The sequence below is a fragment of the Bubalus bubalis genome, chromosome 16 (genome assembly GCF_019923935.1).
Source record: "Bubalus bubalis isolate 160015118507 breed Murrah chromosome 16, NDDB_SH_1, whole genome shotgun sequence".
NCBI classification, from domain to species: Eukaryota; Metazoa; Chordata; class Mammalia; order Artiodactyla; family Bovidae; genus Bubalus; species Bubalus bubalis.
In genome coordinates this window covers 49,246,773-49,273,662 of record NC_059172.1, presented here as the reverse complement: position 1 = coordinate 49,273,662, position 26,890 = coordinate 49,246,773, and the positions used below count along the sequence as shown (strand labels likewise).

The 26,890-nt window shown below is 34.2% G+C and overlaps 1 protein-coding gene across 34 annotated transcripts in view; it reads left to right on the top strand.

Moving 5' to 3' along the window:
* Positions 1-26,890, top strand: part of SOX6 (SRY-box transcription factor 6) — a 716,878-nt gene that overhangs the window by 332,112 nt on the left and 357,876 nt on the right. For all 34 annotated transcript variants that reach the window (XM_045162970.1, XM_045162964.1, XM_045162959.1 and 31 more), the window contains one exon: positions 1,919-2,126. In XM_045162970.1, coding sequence (XP_045018905.1) covers positions 1,919-2,126 — 208 coding nt within the window. The remainder of the gene's footprint in view (positions 1-1,918; positions 2,127-26,890) is intronic.

Below are 26,890 nucleotides of genomic sequence, written 5' to 3'. Positions count from 1 at the left end.
TTGTAAGCATTAAATACAACGTATTTCCTGGGAAAGAAAAGATCTGGGAACAATGTAAAGAGGCGCTCTCCTGCACATTAGTTTTATCCTTTTCAGCATATTTCAGTGTAAATGTAATGAACATCTGCTCTCTGCTAGGTGCTTTTAGCAGTGCGATAGTGGAAAAAATTAAGATTTGTGTCATAGTAATTTAGAACAGCTTTATTGAGATATAATACGCATACTACACAATTTCCTTATTTAAATGTGTACAATTCAGTGGTCTTTAGTATATTCACAGACTTTACAATACTCACTTTAGTTCAGGATATATTTTTTTTTTTACTAAGCAATTACTTAGGTCCAGAGGGGGAAGCATTTCCTTGGCTCCATCCTTAGATCTGTTTCTTCCCTCAGAATACTGGTACCTGTTTACTAAGCACCACCTGCTTTAGGTTCAGATCTGTGCCTAGTTACTTTATAGATGTTACCTAATTATATGCTACCAATAGCTGTGGAAATAAGTTTTATTCCTTCCTTATATGCAATGACAATAATACCTAAATACCTAGCATTTATTGAGTATAGTTATCTTATTATATGGAAATATACTTCTATACTCCCATTTTCCTTTTCACTCCCTTTCCTGCCAGTGATTTATTCTGTACCTTTTTTTTTTTTCACTCCAGCTTTTGTCCCATGCTCTTCCTCTAGCTCTTGATGCCTACTGAGCTTTTTTTGTGTGTGTGTGAAGAAGGGTAGAGATATAGGAGCAATTACGATATTTAAACTGACAAGAATCACAAAGTCTAGATGCTTTATTTATTTCATACAAATTTTTTATCGGGAGAGAAAGTTCCCATACACATAAAGACAAGGTGAATGCAAGACTACTAGTGGGCTATGGCCAATAATAGTTGCTTCAAGCTCTCAGTTCTGATTTGCAGCTCTCAGAGCTACAAATGCATTTTCCTTTTATAAACTTTTAGGTGTTTTTTATTTTCCATCTAAGATTTGCCTTTTCAAGAGGGACCTATCTGACCAGTTAGCCAGCTTCTCTGTAATATGAGATAATTCTTGTGCATTTCTATAACAAACTAGTTCTCTTGTTTAAAAAAAATGTAAAAACAAATCATTTTTAAGTGCCACATGAGAAATGTGTGTGACTATGTGCTAAAGTGTCAGTGGTAAGGATAAGGAATAGAAAAGGTTTCTGTAACTTTGACAGATGTATTTGGTGTTCAGTCGCTCAGTCGCCACCTCTTTGCTACCCCTTGGACTGCAGCACACCAGACTTCCCTGTCCTTTGCCATCTCCCGGAGCTTGCTCAAACTCATGTCCATTGAGTCGGTGATGCCATCCAACTATGTAAAAGAAGAAAGAAAACAATTTTTTCTCAAAGCACAGTACACAGAAATATTCAGGTTGCCTAACTTTCTGGCATTGATTTAGATATTTTATATATTCTCTGGTAAACAATTAATAATGGAGCCAATTTCTCTATTATTTCTAAATTTAGGGATAATGAATTTTTGTTGTTGTTGTATATGTTTTTTAAGCTGTGGGAAGAGGTTTGCTAATGTAAGTGTCAATTAAAATAAAAGCTTTACCATTCTTATAATTAACAATTAAATCTGAACTATCTTAAACGAAGGGTATAAATGAGTAAGAAGCTGAAGTGTTCATTTTAAAATTAAGTCTTTATACCACTTTTACTGTTTTTTAATTAAAAAAGAAAAGAGTTTGAATCTGTAATTTCAGGTCAGTTCCTTTGATAATTACTTATATAATGTTTGGTATTTTTTTTTTTAAACAGAGATAATTAATGTATTTTATTTGTCCATCTCAACTTCATACACTGTCATTCTGTTTTGATATTTTTCTCCAGTGATATACAAAGAAACATGTTCTAATGATTTTTATTTTATTTTTTTTATAGGAGTCAGAGAATAATAAGTTATGTTCCCTATATTCCTTCCGAAATACCTCTACCTCACCACATAAGCCTGACGAAGGGAGTCGGGACCGCGAGATGATGACCAGTGTTACTTTTGGAACCCCAGAACGCCGCAAAGGGAGCCTTGCCGATGTGGTGGACACACTGAAACAGAAGAAGCTTGAGGAAATGACTCGGACTGAACAAGAGGGTATGTGTGGACTTACCTGTTGGGCTTTATTCTTTTAAAGATTCCAGCTTAAAAAAAAAAATGAGTGGGATTTCAAGGGCCAGAGAAGTGCATAATTGGCACTAGCAAGGAAAAAGTTATTCAGAGGTTACCATGGTGATGGCAGATTGTGATCCATTAGAAGTGTTAGGCAGATAGTTCCATTTTTCTACAATTCTGTGCATTTTACTTGATTCTTATAATAACAAATCAAGGTTTTAAACTGACTTTAAGCCTTGTTCTGGAAAAAGGTAGTATAGGTATTTTCTCAGCTGCAACACTATTTTTCATTTTTTCCTCCCATATTTCCTTTTAATGGATAGTATTTTATTATGAAAATATCAACTGTTTAAAAAGAAAAAAAGCCTAAATTATTTATCCTTATTTTTACAAATATTATAAACTTATAAATATTATTATTTTACTTTCAAATGTTGTAGAATTGAGAGTTGAGGGTTTCTAATATTGTTAAAACAGTGTTCAAGGAGAGAATTCTTTGACACATGACATCTACGGAGACATCCACCATCTCTCCTCTCTCTGCAAGAGTCCACTTAGGTTAACCTAGGTCCTAAAAAGTAAATGAAAGCAGATTCTCTAATAATATGCTTAAATTAATCAACTCTAAGTGATTGCTATCCTGTGTATGTTCTTTCATTTTTTATGTACAGATTTTAGACTTTAAAATATAGAGTAATTAATGGCTCTGAATCACTACTTATATGTAAGTTAAATTTAAACCTCTGTGGTACTGTAGGGAAATGGGGATTTGATATAAGGGAATTTTTCATGTAACTTAATTTTATTCCATAAAAGGCTCAAAAATTTCAGAATTTCAGATTAATTTTTGTTACCTGTCCACAACATCAGCAATCTTAATGGAAGTTTCTAAAATGTATTACATTTCCCAGGCTTACTAACTAGATTATATAGTACAAAATGTAAATTTTTTTTGATGACTCAGGGTCATGAGGCAGTAGACTATAAACTCCAATTCCTGTCTAACAATTGTGTGACCTTGGGTAAATTTTTCAATCTCCCTCAATCACAAAATTTAAAATTTTGTATGGTAGTAACCTGACTTCTTAAACATTTTGAGAATTAACTATGATAATTAATATGGGTCATTTGAGGTATTGTGATGATTGTTGTATCATAAATGTCAATTACTTTCCCATGCTATAATGTAATGATGCCCCCAGAGATCATTGAGATGATTAGGACCATTGCTTTACAGTTATTTCTCTGCAATTATGAAACTTTGGAGTTCCTATGTGTGCTTGATTTAGATATCCTTTTTGGCACGCGTGCACGCGCGCGCGTGTGTGTGTGTGTGTTGGTTTCTCTTTCTTTTTAATATCAGGTTTCAGGCTATAACTTCTTAGTTGTGAATAATTTCTAATTTGCCTCTTATCTTTATCTTTCAGTTATTTAATTAGATGATCATAACACTCTAGACACTATTTAAAATATGAATGCACATTTCTGGGTGAGTTTCTGAGAGATTCTGGGCAATATACATCCTCTTCAGTTCATAGACTCTGTACTGACTCTTCCAGCTCTTCAGAGACTTTATACTTCTCATTTGTGCCTATGTTCTAGAATAACTGAGATTGCCAGGTCGATAAACTCTGAATAAATGAGATTGCTTGATTACTTTTGTGATTCATCAAAAAGATGGTTTTAATTCTATAAGAAAGTACTTTTCAACATACTTTAGAGGGTTCTGTTATGTAAAAATAAAGAAGTTGATTTATGATGGTTTTTTGAGGGGAAGGGTCTAGACTGTTAGGGAATTTAAACTCATTATTCTCTTGCAAGCAATGATTAGTTTATTTTTCCTCTTCATTACTGTGTTTTATAGATTTGATTTAAGAGTGGCACTTTTAGTATGAGACCTCTCATTTAAGAGTCCTTTATCATTATATTCCTATTATTAAAGAATGTTTTTTATGTACATTACAGAACTTTGTTTTCTAAAGTACATATATTTTAGGCATCAGAAATTCAGACATTTTTAGTGCATATCAACATATATAGTCCACTAAGTACAAATATGAAATGATAACAAGTATGCTCATCAAACCTACAGATTCCAAAAATCTAGGAGAAATGCTGAATATACTGTATGAAAGAAACAAAAACTTGAAAGTTTTTGACAAACCCAAAATATAAACTTTAACTCATCAAGATAAAATTTAATAGATGTTACTGTCAAGTCCAGAGGCTGTGACCAAAATTCCTATCTGCACAAGTAATTACTGGAGAAAATTTAAATAGCAGACACATGATTGAAAAAAAAAAACAAAAAACCCACGTATGAGTTTTAGGTGATAGAGCAATGGAGTCAGGATGGTGAATATTGCCAAAAAATTGACAGTGCTATCCTAGTCAGCATTACAGAATTAATGTATGTAATTACGTACCTAGAATTACAGTATGTAAGATTCAAGAGGCCTCAGTCTCACTAAACTTCTTGCTCAATAGAATGCATCTCAAGTATTGTGTTAAGGTAAGAATTACTACACTTTAAGAGGAACTCAGAAGCATTGGAATATTCTCAGAGAACAATCAATATGAGAACAGATACAATAATATAATAATAATTGGAGGAACTAGTAATATTATCATATAATATTATATATCACATATTTTACTCTATAATAGGACCAACTATCTAACAGTGTAGTTGTCCAGGTATGGAAAACTTTCTTTGGAAGGCAATAAATTACCTTTGGAGGTATGCAGAAATCTTAATTGCTATCTTTAAAGGTTATTGTAGAGGAGAGGTGATTGGTCTTTTTCTTCCAAGACTATGAATTTTTATGAACTAAATATGCTTATTTAGTATTCTGTAGTTCATGGCAAATTTTTAATAGCCCTAATCAAGAGCTTCATAGTATCATGATTATTTTTCTACAAGTTTTTTTCCTTATTATACAAGGTGCTACATTGGAACTGAGGGATTCTTACCATGTTGCTTTATTTTTTGGCTGTGGATCCCTTTGGTGGGTTGATGATGCCTACAGGTCTATCCTTATTTTAAATGCATAAAGTAAAATTCATGGAATTATAGAGAAAATGAATTATATGAAAATGTTAATTTAAAAATGTTGTGATATGGCAGGAAGTACTATTTTACTAATGGATTAAACATAAGATCTAGTGGAAGGACTAAAAATATATGTGATAAGCATAAAAGGTATTTTGAGATAATCTTCAAGTACAATGTAATCTATATATTATTATTCTATTGATTATAATCTCACAGATACTATGAATTTATTATTTGTTGCCTGCTTTGATAATTTAAAGAAATCACATTTTCAGTTAAAAATATTGGTGAAAAATATTTTTTTTCCATCCAAATTTGCAGACTTCCTGAATTCTATGGACAGATTCTTGGGGTCTGTGGAACCTAGGTGAAGAACCACTATGCTACATGATACTGCATACCTATCATGAGTAAAGCAGAGGTCTCTAAATTTAAAGAGTTTATATTCTAGTAAAAGGTATAAAACACAGACAAAATGAACTCTAATTCAATGTTGTTTACTATGTCGTTTAAAGTTCCATGAGTGCTATGTAGATAAAATGTTATAGGAGTTTACTGTATAGATTGTGCCTGCCTAGGAAACCATGGGAAGGGTCTCTGGGAAAAGTGGGTCGTAACTGGTTGGAGAATGAAAGAAAGTATACAGGCAGAAATGGAGGGGAGGGACATTTCAGTCAAAAGGAACAGGCAGAGCGCTTTAAAACAGCAGAAAGTTCAAGTTCTACTTTAAAGTATATGAAGATGCATATGCAGTGTAAAACTGAAAAAGTTGGTTCTGTTCATCACAGAGGCCCTTTGGTTCTTGGCTTAGAAATTTGAGCTTTATACTGAAGGTTATGGAGGAACTATTGACTATTTTTTAGCACAATAAATTGATGGAGTAGAGCTTTCCTCCAAGAAAGTTAATCTGGCAGCACTGTGTTGGATGTATGGGAGTACAGAGAGACATTAAAGAAATTGTTTCAGGCTAGAGATAATGAGGGCCTGAACTAAGGCAGCAGAAACAAGAGAGTAAGAAGGGGTGCATATGGAAAAGATAATAGGAGATAGAACTCTTAGGACTCAACGTTTAAAGTGAGGATATCAATAGAGAGGAGTTGTTTAAAGGTAGCTTAGAGTGAGTAGTAGGATGGAACTACAGTTAATGAGAAAAGTAGAGCAAAATGTTTTGGAGATTGGAGTAATGAGGATTCCTGTTTTTTATTTTGACTTTGATCCCTAATTTTAACTACTTGCTTGGAACAATGGAACAGAGCAGTAGGATGGGAGAATAGAAATAATTATAGTAAAGGTCATTAATAAGCTTTGATAGATTTATGATTTTATAATAATTACATTCTAGTTCTAAGAAAGTATAATAGCTCCACCAATATTTGCCTGACTTGGACTTTTTAAAGCCCCATCTCCTTATTTGGGACATCGCTTATCCCAGGGGACATATAAAAGCTTTCCGATGCATTACCCGGCTCTTCCTCACTTCTACTTCCTGGTTTGAAGGCCATCCTTCATTGTGTGACTGACATGATGAATGACCTTCCTGAGTCACTCTAGTCCTGGAATATGTTTTGACTCTACCAGACTAAATACCCTCCACCCTCACTTCGTCTCATATACAGGAACTGATCTATAAAAAGTTTATTTATTGTGGTCTATTTTATAACAATATCTACATGATAAAACAAAAACTCTCCAAAGAATAATAGGGAAGTTATTCTCTTACAGGTGGATTCTTTGATTAACCAAATAATTGTCCACTATTTTATGTGCCATTCTCTCAAGAAATATCCTCTCCAGAGCAGTGATTTGACTGGATTGCTGAAGCACTGAAGAACCAAGGTGTTGTGTCTGAAGTGCTTCCTCTGAAAATAAGATTTGTGGGAAAATAGGCAAGGTTTCTATTTTCTTGTAAATTTAACTCTGATTTTTTTTCTGCCATAGATAGATACATTGGCAGGTAGATAGATAGATATGTGTGCAGATACATGGAAAAATGGATGGATAGAATGAATATCAAAATCTACATTTTAAAACTGCTGATATTGGTGGATATAATATGCAGAAAGACTTTGATTAATAGATTCAGGTTTAAATGCTTCTAAGATAAAAATCCTCAGTTGGGGTTAAATGATGAATTTTAGTTATCCTTGTATCACCCATCTTGTTGCCAATGTAGCTGGGCTCTAACATAAGCGACAGTTGTCAGAAAATGAATACTTTAAAAAGGACTTCTATATCTAAATACATATATTTAATCAGAGAGTCCTTTGGCTTCTGAAAATAAGTTGTCTAATGAGAATTTCATTTGAGCAGCTGTGACTGAGGAGGTCAACAGGCATTGCCTAGGAGAATATGGCCCAGCTGGTTAAATCTGGTTGTTGTCGTGATTTAAATGGTCAAGTGCTGCTTGTAATCCAGGACCGTCTGTTTGTAAAGGGAAGAGTGAGTGCTTCAGCATAATGTACAGCTGTTTTAATCTCTCTTTAATAATAGTGCTTCAGCCACTATCATGTCTCGTGCATCATACTACTAAGTATATGATCCTAGACTGGATGAACTGGTTTGGGACAGGTCCTGGAGTCATGTGAGATTGCAGAGAAAGGGATATAAACAGCTCTCACAAAATAAGAGTTTCTTTCTTTTTCCTCCTTTAAGAGACTTATATTTTAGGTGGTAATTATTGTGATCAAGAGAGAGTGATGAAACTTGCAGTTAAAAATATTAGAATAAATGTGCTATATTTGATAGAGGCCATAAGCTTCAAGGGAAATATGCAGGGTTTAGGTACAATGTCATAGAATGTATGCTGGTCAGAAATTAGAGTATTTGTCCTGTGGAATTGTGCTTCAAGATATGATAATAAAGAAAGTATGTGGATTCATTTGACTGTTTATGTGGAGAAAGGGCAGGAGCATTTGAGCTTTGGATTCCTGGTGGGATAGGCTTTCCAATGGATTATGCAGCTGTTGCCCAGCACAAGAATGAACACGTGTTTATGTATCTGATGGATTATTATCATTATTCACATCTCTAAACAATAATTTGGATTTCTACATATATTTTCACTGAATTATATTTAGTAAGCATATATGTTGGTATGTATTGCTTATCTAATGTCAATAGCTTTTGCTGTACTAAAAGAGGAGTGTGATATAGTTTAAACAATGGAAAAACTCATTTTTGAAAGTCATATGTTTTTTGAGTGAGCTAGATCTGGGTTTGAATGTAAGTTCTAATATTTAGCAAGGTAGTATAGTATACTGATTGAGTGTGGACTCTGGATCTAGGCTGTCTCAGCCTCAGTTTAGCATTTGCCAGTTGGATGACATTGGGCACCCCTCTGTGTTTTCTCAGCCAAATATTGGACATAGTTATAGAGCTATCATGAAAAGAAAAAGATTTAGTTAATGCAACTAAAACATTTAGAGCATTACCAGTACATAGTAAGTGCTCAATAAATGTAGCCAACTTTATTTTCTAGTCTTAGGCAAATAATTTTATCCTTTTGTGCTTCAGTTCCCTCATCTGTAAAACTGGATACTGGATAAATGGTATCTACCTTTCAGGGTTGTGTCAGAATTTGATGCTATATATATATATATATATATACACACACACACACACATATATATATAAAAACGTAGCTTATATAACTATAATTATTATTACTATTGCTATTATAACTACTATTACTGATGTCATTTGAAGAACGTTTTTTAAAGAGAAATATTTCAGGAGTCTTATCCTGTACCACAAACAGAACCATAGGAAATGTCCCATGGTGTGAGGGGATTTAACATTTGGCAGCAATGACGTACTTATTTTCTGGAAGAGCAATTCAGCTTAACTCTCCTTTCAGGCTTTTTGGAAAAGCTGATACTAAAGTTTCCCCGATAGAAGCCAATCTTCCCTGCTGAGAAATATGTGGAATATGGTGTTGTCAGTGAGAGAGTTGGTAAAGACTTGGATGAGGTTTTCAGATAATACCCAGTTAAAAGTACTGTGTTCCTGTTAAAGAAAAAAAGTCTATTAAAAGCCCATGCTAAAAAATATAAAAGTTTAACATTCATACCATGCTAGAGCATTAAAAGAATCTTTTAAAGCAAATTTTATGGATATTAGGTTTTTCAGTTCAGTTCAGTTCAGTCGCTCAGTCGTGTCTGACTCTTTGCCACCCATAAACCGCAGCACGCCAAGCCTCCCTGTCCATCACCAACTGCCAGAGTCTACCCAAACCCATGTGCATTGAGTCAGTAATGCCATCCAACCATCTCATCCTCTGTCGTCCCCTTCTCCTCCTGCCTTCAATCTTTCCCAGCATCAGGGTCTTTTCCAATGAGTCAGCTCTTCACATCAGGTGGCCAAAGTATTGGAGTTTCAGCTTCAACATCAGTCCTTCCAATGAACACCCAGGACCGATCTCCTTTAGGTTTTTGCCACTGTTCTAATTGAAGGTTATATTGGTGAAATATTTAGAATACCAAGATCCAAACCTTTCTTTATATTTCTCATTTATGGGAGAAGGTTTTGGACTTTTGCATAAAAACACATTAAGTATTTATTATGAAGTCCCCAGAATTATTATTTTAAGTAAGTTGGAAATTTCAGGTCATTTAAGTGCTGAAGTTACCCAAGATCACTCCTACTCTGGGTGAAGAAGCAATCAGATATTCAGAGCAATGCTGATATAACTTCATTTTCATTAACTTTTTCTTCTCTTTAAAGTGTAGCTTTACTCTCTTATAATGTTTGGGTCCTCGATCCTATTTTAAAGATTTTGCATTATACGCATAGCAAATACTAATCTAGTACCAAATAATTTAAATATACATTTCTTCAAGTATTATACAATTAGGGATCAAAATGAGGAACTAGGACTACTGTTCCATATTGAATTATGGAAAAGAATAATGCTTCTTGTGTTTTTGTGTTAAGTTTATTTGCTTTCTAATTCTTCAGAAACTGGTCATCCTCACATATCTTTATGAAGTATGTAATTAGCCTGAATCCTGTGAACCCCAGACATTCTGGGCAAATATTTGTTTCAATTTGCTGTTGTTTTTCAACTCCCACATTCAATATTGGCAGTATCCTAGTTGGTTGAATTCTTTTCTCAACTTCGTTTTGTGTGTCTCTGCCTTGAAAAGATACTTCAAATTTCTTGGCCCATTTCTATGTCCTCAGACTTAAAAATTCTTTTCTTAAATTTTTTTCTCTATGAATGTTAAGAACAGATGCGGTCAGTTGCTTCTGATTTTTCTTCTTCCTGACCTGGGAAGCAAGAAGGTGTTCCTTGGCATTTTGTTAAGAGGATGCAACTTCCTCTCCATGGTTTGATGAAATTAAGTCATGGTCTCATATGAATTTTGAACTGGTGAAGTCAAAGTGGATCATTAGCATTTTTTTTCAACTGAAAATTCATTAGATAGCCTTATTCTGGAATTATTCTCAAAAGAATAGGGAGCAGTTTTAAAATCTATACATTTTTCTTGCACAATATATGTGTAAAAGCCAAAGAAAAAATGAATAGAAAAGGAAGTGACAAACTTAAATCTGTGTTTATTGTGTAATATTTGATTATATATATTATAAGGCATAAACATAAAACAAACACTTGTAAATTCATCATTCAGTTTGATGTTTTCTTTATCTATTCAATCCCTGTGTTTTCTACATAGATGTAACTACTGCCAGAACTTTGTGTTTAGAATATTGTCTTTTTTGTTTTCAAGCAGTTTTATATATGTTCCTAAATAATATGACATTTAGCTTTGTTTCAGAACTTTATAAAAATGGTATTACACTGTAACCTTCTATGACTTATTTTTTGTACTCATATTTCAAGATCAATTTTGTTCTGTGCAGCTCTAGTTCATTTTCACTTTTGTATGATATTCCACATGCTATCCCACAGAATGCTATAGAGAAGTGTACTCTCCTGTTTACCGTCTGTGGACATTTGGATGATTTCCAGTTTCCGCTAGTACAAACAATGAGAGATGAACATTCTTGTACCTGTCTTCTGATGCACATGTGCTTGAGCTTCTTCCTGGGGTGTATTCCCAGGAGTGGAGCTGCTGTTGACAAATTTGTATTATTCTTTCTACTCTGTTGGAAAAAATACACAAAGAAATTGGAGCTTCAGTGTGTGTGTGTGTGTTATAATTCCCAAAAGCCTTAACTGTCTATACCTTTGGTTCCACCTTCCTCAAAACATCTAGCCCAGGCTTCCTTTTATTGCTGAGCTTTTCAGACACATGTAAGAGCCTTTGATGGACTCTTCACTGCAATTTGTCTTTTTCTTTTTGTTGTTTCTTAATAGAATGTCTTCAGCCCTTCTTTTAAGTATGAGCACCAGTGTGTTGTCATCCTCCCTCTGGACTATGATTACTAGGTTTGTTAGGAAATACATTTATTTTCCCATTTGATTCCTTTTACTGATGTTTCTAGCTCTGTGTGGTTTTTGAATTAAATTAATTCCTAATCTCTAACCTTATCAGGTTCACATTAATTTTTTCTTAAATATCTACTTCAAATTCATAATTAACCAGCAAACTTTTGATTATTGCCACTGTTCTAGCCATTCATATTGGAAAAGACATATTTTTCTATCTCAACAGTTGGCTTCTTAACTGGAAATCTTCACTTTTTCTTAAAATGTTTTATATGAGAATCCTTTCTGATTCAGATTAGTCTGAATTTGATGTGCATTCTTGCTCGACTATGGTAACCTTCTGAGTAATATCTAATAATTATTTAATTAGTTAATTGGTCTTAGCATTAGTTTTTTAATTTAGAAAATGAAAATATTGGTTGAGCATTAAAGGCCAGATTCTAAAATTCTGTGCAGCTTTGATTTTCTTTTATTAGAGTTTGTATCTGAATTTCAGCAGCCACTATCAGTAATTTTCTTTTTCAAACTATTTTCACAGTAAAAGAGTCATCTGAAACAATATCATGATTCTTTTTCTGTTAATTGAAATTGTCCTTTACTATTTCCAGTCTCTTTTTTTTCTGATTTTTTATAAAGATAGAGATAAAAGCTGCCATCCAGTTTTGATGTCTGAAAAAGTCGTTGTCCAGGGAAGGTACTTATAGACAAAGCCATGGATAATTGGCTCAGAAAGTTCTGTACATGATTTGAAAGGTTGGCAAATGGAGGGTGAGGTTAGTAGTGTGGCATGATCCAGAAGAAGCTGAAGGCCAATGATTCTACCTTTTGGCAGAGCTGTTATTAAGGGGATTTGGGCCTTAGAGGGAATTCATGGCCATAGTTATAAGCCATATGAGGTTATGGGTTTAATGCTGAATAACTGTGACCCTTAGATATCATAACTTTATTAATTTATGTCTTGAGGGTTTAAGTATAACTGAGGAGCCAACACTGAGAGGCCGGACAAGTTCACACACATAAGTCACAAAATATAGGTCATCCCCTAGCATTAGGAAGGAGGCAGAAGTTAGAGGCCTGTGGACTTCCCCAGTTGCTCTCATGTAGTGAATTGAAATCAGTAAATACAAATGGGTGGTTAAAATAAATGGAGGTAAGATGAAGAATAGCTATGAAAAATGTGACAGAGTATTGAATTATTTTCAAGGCACTAGTGTTAACAGTGGTAGAATTACTTTGCTACTAATGTGTGATTTTTGAATGAAGGCAACCTATAGTCAACATGTAGCTTTGAGGGTGGCTAATAAACTGTGAGCGCTGGGATTCCATTCTGCTCCAAAATGCAGTGGAACTTAGCTTACTCTGGAATTTCATAGCAGATCCTTCAGAAATACCTCTAATCTTATACTTCTTGCTCCTGTCACAGGCATGGAAGAGATGGGAAATTTAAGAATTAATGCAAAGGCAATGTGTTGTTTTGGAATAATCGCCCTTTGTTTTCAGGTGGGGAAAGGAGACTGGGGAAAACTGCCTAATGTACCTAATGTACAAAGTTCTAAAAACTATTCTTTGATCTTTTTGATAATGTTTGATGGTATATATAGAGTGACAGTGTCATTTTGGAGTACAGAGGACAGCAAAAAATTAATATTGTTTGCTTATAAATACCATTGTCACCAAACTCATGTACACAGAAACTCATGTATTAATTTTGTTTCTCCACTAGTAATTTTAATTTAACTCTTAACCCCCCTTCTCACTAAAAAGAGAAATTCTTGTGTCACTTCCAGGCAAACTCAGTTACTTCAGTATTTAACTTCAGTTACTTTTAATTATGCCCCTTTCATGTCTTCCTGATTTTATTTGATATTAAGATGGTTTTAGCATTGTACTGGCATTGGAGCATTGATATCTGGCCAGTGATCATCAATCTCTATTATGCTTGGAATAAAATTCATTGCTTAAAATTCAAATATTGTAGTCTGGCTTTCAAAACTCATTATTACTTTTTGCCCTCAGACCACTCCATTTTCTTTTTCCTGAGGCATGTCTTAATTCCTTTGCACTTGCTTTTCCCTGTATATAGAATTATTTTCCTTTAGATCTATACATATTGGCTTTTTAAAAATTGTCTTTACTTTTTAGTCTTTCTTTTTCTTTCTTTCTTCCTTCCTTTCTTTTGAATAAATTTCTTAGTTATGCCCTATTTATTTCAAACAATAGTAAAAACTTTTGTCTGTATCTCATTGTTGGTAGCTACTCCACTGGTTACTTTTTTAGTAGTCAGTATTAGCATCAGAAATTAGGTGTGTCCTTGGTACCCATTGGAGACTAGCTGCTTTAATTTTTAAAAATACTTATTCATTGTCTTCCACATCAGCTGTGCTTTATCTTTTTGCTTTAATGTGAGTAATTTGGGCATTTCTTACTCAGAGCAACTGATTCTGATTAAGAAACTTGAAGATGCAACAGTCTCATGACAAAACTTTCTTATTGAGTCAGCACTGTTAAGTTGGATTAGTTATTTAGTCCGACATACTTCACGCTCAACCATTATCCCTACCCTTCTGTCTCCCCTCTGCTTATCTAAGTTTTCCACGTATCTGTTTTGCTTTACATAAAATCCAGATCGTATCTTGTCTTCTACTGATGTCTTTAGCCCTCATGACTTTATCTTTGTCTAAAATTTGTAGAGTCTTAAAAAAATGTCAAACTAATAGACACAGGAAGTAAAAAAGTAGTTAGCCTCTGGGGTGGATAGGAGAGACAAGGTGAGGTTGGTGAAAGGGTGCAGACTTTCAGTTATAAGATGAATAAGAGTGAGTATATAATGTATAACATGGCGACTATATTTGATAATATTTTATAATTGAAAATTTCTAAGATTAGCAAATCTTAGCAGAGTAGAATTTAAATAGATGAGATAATGGGTGGACGTGTTAATGAACTCAGTGGGGAGAATCCTTTCACAATGAATCTATATATCAAATCATCACGTTGTATACTTTAAATATCTTACAACTTTGTCAGTTATACCTCAGTAAAGCTAAAAAAAGACCCATATGCCACTCCATTTATCAATAGATTATAAATCTATGTTTGCTAGTTTTTAAATTGAGATTTTTATTGAGATAGATTCACATGCAGTTGTAAGAAATAATACACAGAGGTCCAGTGTATACTTTGTTTATTTCCTCCAGTGATAACATTTTGCAAAACTGCCACATACTGTCACAACCAGGTTATTAACATTGATACAATACACTGATCTTATTCATTTTTCTCCAGTTTTAGTTGTACTCACTTGTGTGTGCATGTGTGTATGAGGTTCTCCACGGTTTTGTCACCTGTAAACACCTATAGGGGTTCATGTATTCACTACCACAATCAAGATACTGACTAGTTCCAACACCACAAGGATCACTTGTGTTGCTCTTATAGAACCATACCCACCTCTCTTCTACTCCAACACCTCTTAACCTCTATACCAAATTCCTGCCAGCCATTAAAATATCCTTCATTTCTAGCATTTTGTCATTTCAAATATGTTATATAAATGGAGTAGCTTTTAGTATATAAATGCAGTAGCTTTTTTTTTTGGAATTGGCATTAAAAAAAACAAACAAACAGTATAATTCCCTGGAGATTCACCCAAGTTGTTGCATGTATCATTAGCATTTATTAAGCTCTTCCATCTGTTAATGTAGGGGGTGAGGAGAGGTAAAAGTGGAGAAAGAGGAGGAGAAGAAGAAGAATAGTTATTGGTTTTTAGTAGCTCTCAGTTTAGTGGAAGAAACACGTGTACATTAAGTAATAATATTATAGTTAAGTGCTGTACTAGAGTAGGAGAGTTATAAAATGCTGGAGTACAGAAGAGGGAACTATCATTTTGTCTAGAAGATTTAAGAAGGGATTTATAGGCATTTGAGCTGGATTTTGATTAATTATAAGGTATTCATAGTGAACAAGCGATATAATAGAGTCCCAGATAGAATAGCATGTATAAGGTTTCAATGACATGATTAAACCTGTGAGTATGGTGAATTCAGGAGGATTGGTGTAGTTAGGATGGGAGATATGACTTAAAAAAATGGATTGAAGCTATTTTAAAGAGTTTGAATTTTATCTTTTGGGTAGTAGAGAAGAGTTGAGAGCTACTTAAAGTAGGAGGGTGAGTGACATAATTGTTAGAAAGGTAGCTTTGGTAGCATTTTGACTGTCAGTTGGAAAGAGGCAAAGCCAAATGCAGGAAAATCTGTTAGTGGGGTATTTTAATGAGATACACATGTATTGATAAGAGTCTAAACAACTAAGGCAGTGGCAGGGGTTAGGGAGGAAGAATCAACCTGTATATATAAGGCTTCCCAGGTGGTGCTAGTGGTAAATAACCTGCCTGCCAGTGCAGGAGACGTAAGAGATGCAGGTTCAATCCCTGGGTAGGGAAGATCCCCTGGAGGAGGGTATGGCAACCCACTCCAGTATTCTTGCCTGGAGAATCCCATGGACAGAGGAGCCTGGTGGGCTCTAGTCCGTAGGGTCACAAGGAGTTGGGCACAAGTGAAGCAACTTATCATGCATGCATATATGTGTATATATATGTATAAACTATACATATGTGAGGTTTGAAGTTGGTGAGAGAGTCAAAAACAATTGAAGTATCTTGGTAGAGATCAAGATATTTGATCAATGGTGAGATTATTATGATGGTGACTTGAGATAGATGAGAAGGTCTGGGTTTAGACATACTGAGTTTTGGCATTCTGTGAAGGTGGATAAACCTGGCAGGCAGTTGTAACACTGACTGTCCTGGAGATTAGGAGAGATACTCCCTTTTTATCATTGTGATGGCTTTAGTCTCCCTTTTCTTAGAGAACCCACTGTGATTAGTCATCTTTGCTTTCAGGTGGCATCATGTTTGCTGCGTAGTGGAAGCTCTATAATCCATCATTCTAGTCTGTAAAAGAGGAGGAGTGACTGTAGGCCAGTGTGGGTCATGTGTGTTTTACCTGTTCAGGTAAAGTTGATTAATCTTGTAGCCCAGTGGTTCAGATAGTCAGGAGCGCAATTGTTACCGGGAGCTTGTCTTACCTACTGAATCAGAAACCCTGGGATGTGGCCCAGCAACCTGTGTTTTAACAAGCTTGCCTGGTGCTCCTGTTGCAGACAAAAGACTGACACTATGGAATGGCACCTATACTACACTGTTCTGTACTGTACTATGCTATACTGTCCTAAATTCCAAACTGTTTAATAGTTACCATGAAATCATCTTGCAACCAAGCAGTATATTTTCAGCCATCCTTACAATCAAGAATTGTCTAACAAGTCATAAAATAAGGATACATTGATTTTATCGAGAAGTAGGGTGAAAGTACAAATCATAGGCTATATATGTCAAGGAGTGTAGATATTACCTTCTCACTTTTGTTGCTCTTTCTTTAAATCTTATTTCATTTAAGTTTGTATCTCCAATTAGCTGGAAAATAAAATACTGTGATATCATGAAGAAAAATGAAATTTTCAGGACGGCTTTAGTGGTTTAGTGACTAGTTAGGGTGATGGTGTTAGGGGCTCTAGTTAAAGAAAAGAAGCTGATAGGGGAAAGAAGAAAATTTATTGTGTGGTTTCAAATGTATTCATCTGGATTTAGATTTTATTTCCGTTTTGTACCTTGATCACAGGTAGAACACTCAGGTCATAGCTTATGACCCTTATCTGAGGGTGCTTAACAGATGATGAACCAAGTTTGATCCAAAAATGAAGCCCACAGTGTTTGGGCTTTAAGAAGGTTAACATTTTAATTGCCAAAGAAAATCTTGTATTCTTGTTAGACATGTAGAGCTAAAAGTGTTAAGGTGGCTGGGGCATAAGTGAATTTCCTAGTTGCTTAGGTGAACAGCCTCAGGTTTCTTTGGTGATGAACTTTAGTTTTCGTTAGCCCTGCTTGCTCTGCCATTCCTGCTGTTTTGCAACAGGGCTTAAAAGTGCTTTAAGTGCTTGTGACCGTGGTAATGAATGAAAATGTCTTTCCAGCACTGAGAGGATTGCATTAGACTGAATAGTCACCTCACTTGTAAAAGCACTATTAGAGTGGGGCAGCTGTAAGTAAGGATAACGATTTGTGTCCACTGCTTATTTACTGAAAATTGTCAATGTATTATTTATTGAGAGCTCTCCAGACAGTGCTTGTCAGAATAAAAATGTCAGCTCTGAGCAAAATGTTATAATACATAATAAAAATGCTAGGTACGCATTTTAGGGAGACAACTAATTAGACCTGCTTTTTCTTAAGGAGGGGGAAGTAAAAATGTCTAATATTGTGGATTTTCTCCATTTGTGTAAGTCCTTTTCTTTCCCCCCTGCTCAGCTCAGTGTTTGGTTTAGAAACTTACCATGTCTGAGAAATAATTTGAGCAACTTTGTATTGTTGCCATTAGATACCCCAAGTGGCGAGGAGGCTTGCTAAAGGAGGAAGGGCCTGGCTCGCAGTCCCACCGTGAGCATCTGCCCTCACCTCCATGTTCTGTCTGAAATTAGAAGATGTCACTTCCTCCCTGAGCAGTGCTCGTGGAAAACTGCCTCCAGTGTAAACAACATAAAATTATTAAGCTTATTCCTCAGCCGTGCTAATTAACCCCAAACAAATTTCACATTAAGGAAACAGAATTCAATCAATGTAAATGTTATTGCTGTGTATTACTGTAAGCAATAATATAGTGGCTAAAATAATTAATTATTTTGGATTTTTTAAAAGGAAGTATTTTTTTATGGTGGTATGAAATATTTTGTGAATTATTTCCCTTTTCTTCAGTCTATCCTGGCATAGAATATAAAAGACCTGTCTGGTAAAGCGTGGGTGATACGCAGTTGTCTTTTATAGGAAGGGAAAATGTATTTTGGAGTGAGTGCTTCAGGTTTACTTAGACTGATATATTTTTATTGGTTTTTGTATCCTTATACCTACTGTAGTTCACAACTCATTGTAGCGATTTCTTATCCTTTTCCCCATTGTCACCAGTGATGGTTGTGGTGGGAATGATTTAAAAAAAAAAAAAAAAAAGAATGATGGTTAAATACAATACACTTCTAAGGGGAAAAAATGAAATACCATTTTATTGCATTTCAGGTTTTGGGAAACAATTGCCAATAAAGATTTTCTGTGTTGTTGTTTTTTTTTTTAATCTGGTCTTACATATTAAGTCAGGTTATCCTTTTCAAGATAATTTTCTTAGATTCTTTGGGAAAAGAACCAGATTTGTAAATAATTTCTTGGTTGTGCCTATGATAACTTTGAATAACATTTATCATTATCATCATCTTCGTCATCCTCAAACACCTTTAAAGACATGAAGTACAGAAGTCAGATTACATGTAATTTTATTTTTAATGCACTAAGATGCATATTTGACTAATGGAATTATTTGTCAGTTAAGAGATAGCATGTTCTATGGTGTTTGAAGCATAAATAGGATTTTCATTGAGATCATTCTGAGATATGATACATCCTTTAATATATATTGGCAAGTGCTAAATTAACTTTGAAATTTAAAGTAATTTAACAAAACGAGTAACATAAAAAGCAAAATGTTACTTTTTGCATATTTAACACAAACAATTTCTTTGTAATTTTACCATCTTCTGGTAAATATCAGTCTGTCCTCATTCCTCAATTACTTCAGTATCCTATTTCGTGGGCACTCTTAATTCCTTAATTCTTTATTAAAACTCTGTCTTCATTTTGGTAGGAGTATTTAAACTTTTCATTATAACTTAAATGCCTAATAAGCAAATTGCTACTAAATATTTACAGTGATGCCAGAACTAATAATGAAATTGTAAGTGTTCCAAGGATAGCTGGACAATGCTACTTAAAAAATGATAAAAATATTTTTATTATGTAGTTGAGAAAAAATAAAATCTTGTGGGAGGATTGTTTTAAAATAATATGAGTGTACCATTTATTTGCTTTTATATTTTGGTTTCAACTGATTTGTTTCATATGGTTGCTTATATTTTGGTCTATTTCTTTAGTTTCTATAGCTAGAGAGTGATTTTTTACTTCTTTTAGACGTTTACTTTCATCTTTCCAAACAGAAAATACTCCTAGATTTTATTTGCATACTTAGGAAGGTGATAATGTACCAAAGATTATAAGACAATATATTCAGTAATTTTATTATATAAAATTTAGACAATAATAATTTGTATTAAACATTTCTAAACATTTTAGATGTTTATATTTAGAAGTATATTTAAAGCAAAAGCTTTAATGATAGGCATGCTATAGCAAAGACAATGGCATGGTTAAACATGATAACTGGCAGTTGAGTAGCCCTTTGGCAGTTAGGACAGTTAGATAATAAGCTGTACAATTTATCTGATTAATATTCCTGGATTTTTAAAGTTACAGTATAATACCAAACCAAAAAAATGCAGTAAAATTCTAGACTATGGTCTTAGTTAGAAAAACCTGTATTAGGATATTTTAAAATGAGATGCAGTACTTTATTCTCTTTAAGACTATAATTGACAAACTGCAGTAATCATGCTTTTATGTGCTTTTCTCCCTCTACTGAATTCGTTTTTAAAAATGAAAGTAAAAAAAGGTAAAAAGGAGACTCCAGAATTTTGAAACCAAGTGGTCCTGAAGTGATGGGAAAATAGCCAAGGTGTCACAGCTAATTTCTGACCCTGTTTTATGAGTTCTGCTGTTCCTTATTCCCCCTGTCAGCCTGGGAATCCCTGAGGCTGTGCAAACTGGCTGAACATCACTCAATTCCAGTTTTATATCCCCTTTTAATAATGTTGAGTCTATTCTGTCCAACTTTGATTCAGACAACCTGCTTGTCTTGAAGAAGTGATATATTTAATCAGGGACTCTGTCTCCAGCATAGCTCCCACTGCGTGTGACTAGAGCCCAGAGTGGTGCAGTGGTCTGTCACTTCTGTTTGAATGGGTAATGTGGAGCCCATCAGCTGAAAAGACAGGAGCTGGAACTGCTTGTTAGGACACATGATCAAAAGCCACTCTCTGCTTTCTGCCAATCAAACCTCATGTCGCCTTGTGGGGCAGACATTAGATAGATTTTTTTTTCTGCCTTACACTATGGGCACTTTGCCAGTTTGACATGTGAACTGTTACAAAAGATAGCAGAGTTTCGCCCACTTGCTGACTGCTTTAAAATATTACTGAACACTTGTTGTCAAAATGAAATTTTCATAATACTATAGTATAATAAATTCTTTGAAGTATTATTATTCATTGCTTTTATCTTGTAATTTGTGGATTTGTTGTTGCTGTTTTTGCTTGGGCAGAAGAAACAATAGACAATAGCTTCTTAGGTGAAAGTAAGGAAAACAAGACCCTGAAACCGATTCAGTTGTAAAGCCAGCACAACTGTATGACTGATAGTTTTGAAGACGATGAACATTGCTTTATGAAAACAACATTAGTGATTTAAATGTTATTTTGCATTCTCTCTCCTCTGCTTTATTTATTTTTTTTAATGTTATTTTATTTTTAAATTTTACATAATTGTATTAGTTTTAAGTCAGGAAAGGAGAGTGGTTTTAATATTATTATTTTAGCCCTAAACATTAAAATTTTACTTTGAAATTTAATTCAGGATCCTATTCCCTCTGCTTATTGAGAAGATGGACAAATTTCTAAATTCTGATTTGCAGTTGCTCGATTTTCAGTTGTCCTGATGGATATTTTTATCCTGCTTTTTCTTTTTGTCATCCTCTGAAGAGTCCCCCATTATATCACAATCTTATCTTTGTACCCATAGCAACCCAGTATTGATGGTGACATGACCTAACTTCTAGGCTTTTTAAGAGAAGAATGAGTACCTAACTACTTTTGACTTAAAAGGCATTTCCTACAATTTCCAAACACCCGGATAACTGTGCTAATGCTGTTAAATCTTAGTTGGTGCTTTGATATCTCCAAACTTGCCACTTGGTACTTGCTGTTTCTTCTCTAATGATCATTTTAAAAGGAGTTAAACATTTTCACCAAAACATACCATGGCAATCTAGTGGAACTCATTTAAACAGTGAGCTACACATAAACAGCTGCTCCTTCAATAAGCCATTCTTTATAATACCCTTATTACCTTCTAGTGTCTCAAATTCTGATTAGTCAACAGTGCTGATTGCTGCACGGCATTCCGTTGCCCATCTTCCTTCTGCTCAGCTGCTCATGTCTTAGTTGTTATTTGATTACAACACAACTTGGGCATTGTTTCTCCAAGTTGCTCTTCATATTGTGTCTTAAAAACTCTGAATTATCCAGAAAAACCGCGATGGTATGAGAGGGACTTTCTTTACACACATTAAAAATGTCTGAATACAGCATAGTACAAAATATATAACTATGGAACACTTATCCTGGAAAGAATATTAGTGACTTAAAACTCAGTGCTTATGATCAAATTAAGAAATGGATTAAGTATGTGGAAGTATTTTTAAAAACATTATAGTACTTTGCGAATGTAAAGAGTTATAAAATTGTTATATTACAGTTATTAAAATTCAATCAGATATAAAGTTCTGGGAGAGGTAATTATGTATGTAGAACTTCACAGGAAGGGCCTGAAGGACCTTCATCTTTGTCCCAGTACTAAATAATTTTAGTCCAATTGTTCTGCAGCACAATGATGCCCCACTAAATAGGGCTACACATTGGTGGTTTAAATTATGATGAAATAAGAAGGGTGGGAAAAATCTCTATAATGAAGTTTGAATTTCAACTATTCCTTTGTTGTGACCCCCTAGAATCTACCCTTGGTGAGTAGGAAATGCTGACATACTAGAAATGCAACCCCTGTAAAGGCCCTAAATCTGTCATTGTGCTCTGGAGTCAGCTCTGAAAATAGCAAAGCTCTTTTGGTAAATTAAAATTGGTGTGAATGGGAACAGATGTTGACATGCTTTTGTCTTTAGGGATGCCAGTTATAAGGAGAGGGTCAGTGAGGTTAGATGTAGGAAATACAGGGAGTGTGCAAACTTGGTATACAAAAGGGAGTTCTGTGTGGGGATGCTTGTCAAGAGAACTGTATTTATCTTTGGTAGTCCAGGTAAAAATTATACATACATTACTTTATCAAGAGGAGAAATGAAGGGGATGGTGTTTATTTCTGGGAAGGCAATAACTTTGCGATGTTCCCTTGTTGTCTTTTCTTCATCAAACTTCGCTGGCTGTAAACTGTCTCAGGCTACTGTTAGGTTTTACTTTCCAGCGTCATTTTGGCATAGCTTCCTAAAGTATTTGTTGAACTCTAATGCTACAGTAGAGTCTTTGTACTGATATTTGTCAAAAATAATGAAAATGGTTTATGTTCTAAAAATGTGCAATTTATCAAATAGCTTGTATAGTCAATTTAAATAAGTCTCATAGAAGTTTCAGTCTTGATTTGAAAAAATAGCTTAGGATGAATTTATTTATAAGAACCTTAATAGTTTCTCTCAATTCCTTTTACATTTTAGATTACCTTATAATTTTCTAAATCTACATGAACAATAATGATCAATTTTGTCAGTATTATTCACACCTTTTATTAATTTAACATAGATGAATAAATGTGAATGTTGTGAAGAGTTGATTGGGAATAGATTTTAAATCTGACAGTTAGATTACAGGGTACCTAAGAAAAAATGGCTCTTTCACTAGGTACCTAGTAATTTAATTCTTGTTTGAAATTATTATAATTTATTACAGTGTGTGGGTCCTAATGAATGTCTACTATTAAATGAAAAGGAGAAATTGAAATTAAGATTATGAAATTCTCTTAACTCATATCTTAAAATCCTCTTAAACAATTCAGAAGACATTAATAAGCTATGTGGGTTTCTTTCCATATTCTGTAATGGCAAATAAAAACATTTTTTAAGCATTTAAAGATTCTAAAAAATGTTGAATTGCCATTAAACCTCAAAGCATGCAATCTTGGAATTTTATAAAATGGTAGTAGCCATTATAACAGCATTAAAATTGGTAACTCCATTTAAATATTTATTTGGATTATAAACAGACTTTTATAGCACTTGAGTTTTCTAGAAATGACTAGATTTTCCTTGTGTTAAACATTTAATGTAGGACCATTTGAGATTTCATAGAATTGTAAACTATACTAGATTAACATTTAAAAATTTCCAAATACCAGGGAGACTTTAAACATGTGAGAAAAAATTTATAAATAAAATGAAGGTCTCCAAATGCCCATAGGCATTGAAAGTTGTCATTTATTCCTGGATCTAAATAAAACCTGTTATGTACACAAAATGAAAATTAGATCATTGAGAAATCATAATTTCTGGGTGAAAGCAATGAACACACAACAATTTTTCTGTCCTGATATTTTCTGAAGAAGAAACCCCTCTTTTATAAATATGACCGGGCTTCTCTGACAGTTCTTTAAAAAAGAACATCACTGACTACCCCTTTGAATTTTCACTATTATTATGCTTACCTAAAACCCTAAAGCTTTGTTTCCTAATTTCTAGAGCTTTTCTTCTCTATTGAGGCTGCTATAATGCATCTATGAGCTAGTAATTAGTTTATATACAAAGAGAGAAAAGAAATTAAGCCAGTTGGTGATGAGTTTACATTTGATTGCAGAGAATAACCCTGCTCTGGTTTTTGACAGCCTCAGAACAATGCTAGCATAGGAGATATAGGGCATGCCATCTCTCACTTTGAAGAGCCCCCCTTTACCAATTCTGGATATAATAATAATTTTAAAAATGTAGCTTCTTTAGGGAGTGGCTATTTTGGGTAGATTTTTGTTTGTCATAGGATTTTCACAGGATTTCCTTCAAGGCTGTGGAGTTGTGCCCTTAGGCCTGTAACAGTCATAACTCCATTCTTGTCCTTTGTCATAAAATTCCCCATCTTCCTCCCTTCGCTTCCACTCCCACTTAAGGATGTGTTGCCAAAAGAATATAGTGAGAGTGCTAGCTATTTCTGGATGGGAAGGTGATTGGTTGCCTCTGATAATCTGATTATTGAGTTCAAGTTAGCTCAGGAATCTTAAAGAAAGGACAGAAAGGAGTAGGGCAATACTTTCTTAGTAATGATTACTGATCTCTTTTAAAAATGTTTACAGCAATTGTTAAGTAAGGGAATAATTAGATAAAATTTACTCTGCCTCTGTTTCTAAAAATAAAGCCTTTTCTCATTTATCAGTAATGTCCACGGTTACTGTTTATCACTGTAAGTAGTTCCAACAGTTAAATACTGGTGTCTCTCATCTACTATTACAAAAGTCTAAAAGCTGCCCAGCTACAACATGGGGATAGGTGAGGAAGATATAACTTTCTAGCTCTCAGTTTGAGAACCTCATGGTTGTGCTATTAAAAAAAAAAAAAACTGCTTCTTTAAAACATTTTCTGCTAATTGTGATAAAGTAACTTTAAAATGTTAACTTTGAAAGGCAGTTGCAATTTACTAAACTATATCTGCTATTATATTTAATTAGATTTTTTTCCTCCTTTGTGCCTGTTTAAACTCTAAATGAAAGATGGAAATATGTTTGCTCTAACATATTTGATGTGATTGAGATGAGATTAAGCGGTTTAAATGATTTAAAAATTATATTTACTTTAGTGCAATCTGTTAGGTTCAGTTGCTGATCTGTCTTTTGGTTTGCTTTGTTGGTATAGCAAACCAGGCACTGAGGGCTAAACTATTCAGCACATGAGTAGGGTTAAAAATCTGGGTTTCCTCTCTCCTTCCTGGTTACTGAATTCTTCAGTAAAAGTTAAATTTGCTGTTCAGACATTAGCTGCACTTCTTAGCAATGACCTTGTGGGGTAGAGAAGCATGGCACAGTGGCACTTTCCAGCTGTATTCAGCCTATCCGTCGGGGTATAATCATGCTCGGTCCCAGCACCGCAGGCTTGGACATATGTTGAGTTTTATTTCTTTCTTCTGACATTAATCCTATTCACCAGCTGTTCTGCCAGCTGCCATTCTTCAGCTTAGAGATTACATTTTGGGGGATACCAACAAAGGTCTAGTTGACCACTGCTTTCTTTTTCCTTTTTTCCCCTTATTCTTTAGAAATGATTGGACCTGGGGGTTAGGAGAGCTCAATCTTTTTCCACTATCACCTCACTTTTCTTTGGATACTACACATTAACATGATTTATAATCACTTTCAGTTTGTTGTAGATAAGCCTTCCAAAGAGCCAGATTACCACCTTACTTATAAATCCCCTTTCCATAAAAAGGTTTTAAGTTTACATTGAAGGCTATAATTAATGTTTCTTATGCTACTATATAAACAACATTAATTAGTGACAAATTCTTTTGATGTCCTAAAACATATTCCAGCTGAAAATATGCTTTCAGTTCTTTTTTACCTCCCTGCAGGTTTGAGAGCATATCTCTGTTAAGATGATACTTTTTTTCCTGAGCTATGGTTTCACTAATCTTGTTTGAATGGGCTATTAAATCTCTGTTACACTCATAATATATACTAATAAGTAGTATAGATTTCTCACTTTGTATTCCAGATGATCTGTCCATAAGCAGGATGTTAAACATCTGTAGTTTAAGCCTTCTGGGACTAACAAATGCATTAATGCCAGAAAGAAATGCGACCTGGACGATAAGGTCATGGACCATGTGGTAAAGAGGCATCCCCAATATTATCAAGCCTGTGTATATTCTCCATTGTTAATCCTTCCATTTTCATAAAGGCAAAAAGACTAATAGATTTAAGTTGTAATCGTTTACAGTACATGTTTATTACATTAATACCAACAAATACACAAAATCCCATATGTGTTATAATTCCCCCAGCTGATATTTTAAAGTGGTTTATCCCACATGTCTCACAATAGCATTCACTTAGCCATTAATTTACCTCAAAAGGTAGCATCAGTAAGTGTTTGTTTATTGGCAAGATTCTGCCTTTATCTTTTCAACTTTGTGGCATGTGGAGATCATATATAATGGTAAGGAACTTAGTTTAAATAACACCTTTAGGCTGGAATCAGAATTAAAAACACCCTACTGACTTAAAAAAAATAAAAACTAGTCACATCTTTTAGAAAGTAGGATTGTTGCTTTTTTTTTTTCATTGTTTCACTTATCCATCCATCTGTCCATCCATCCATCCACTTTATTTATTCATTCATTCCACTAAGCAAGATGCTACTTACTGAGCCATATAAAAGAAAACACAGCATCTTGTGTTTACCAGACAGTGTATCTCTTCACATGTGTAACAATGTATAGAAAAATCAGAGGAAGTTGATAAATGGTTTGCTGGAAAAAACTATTGATTCTATACTA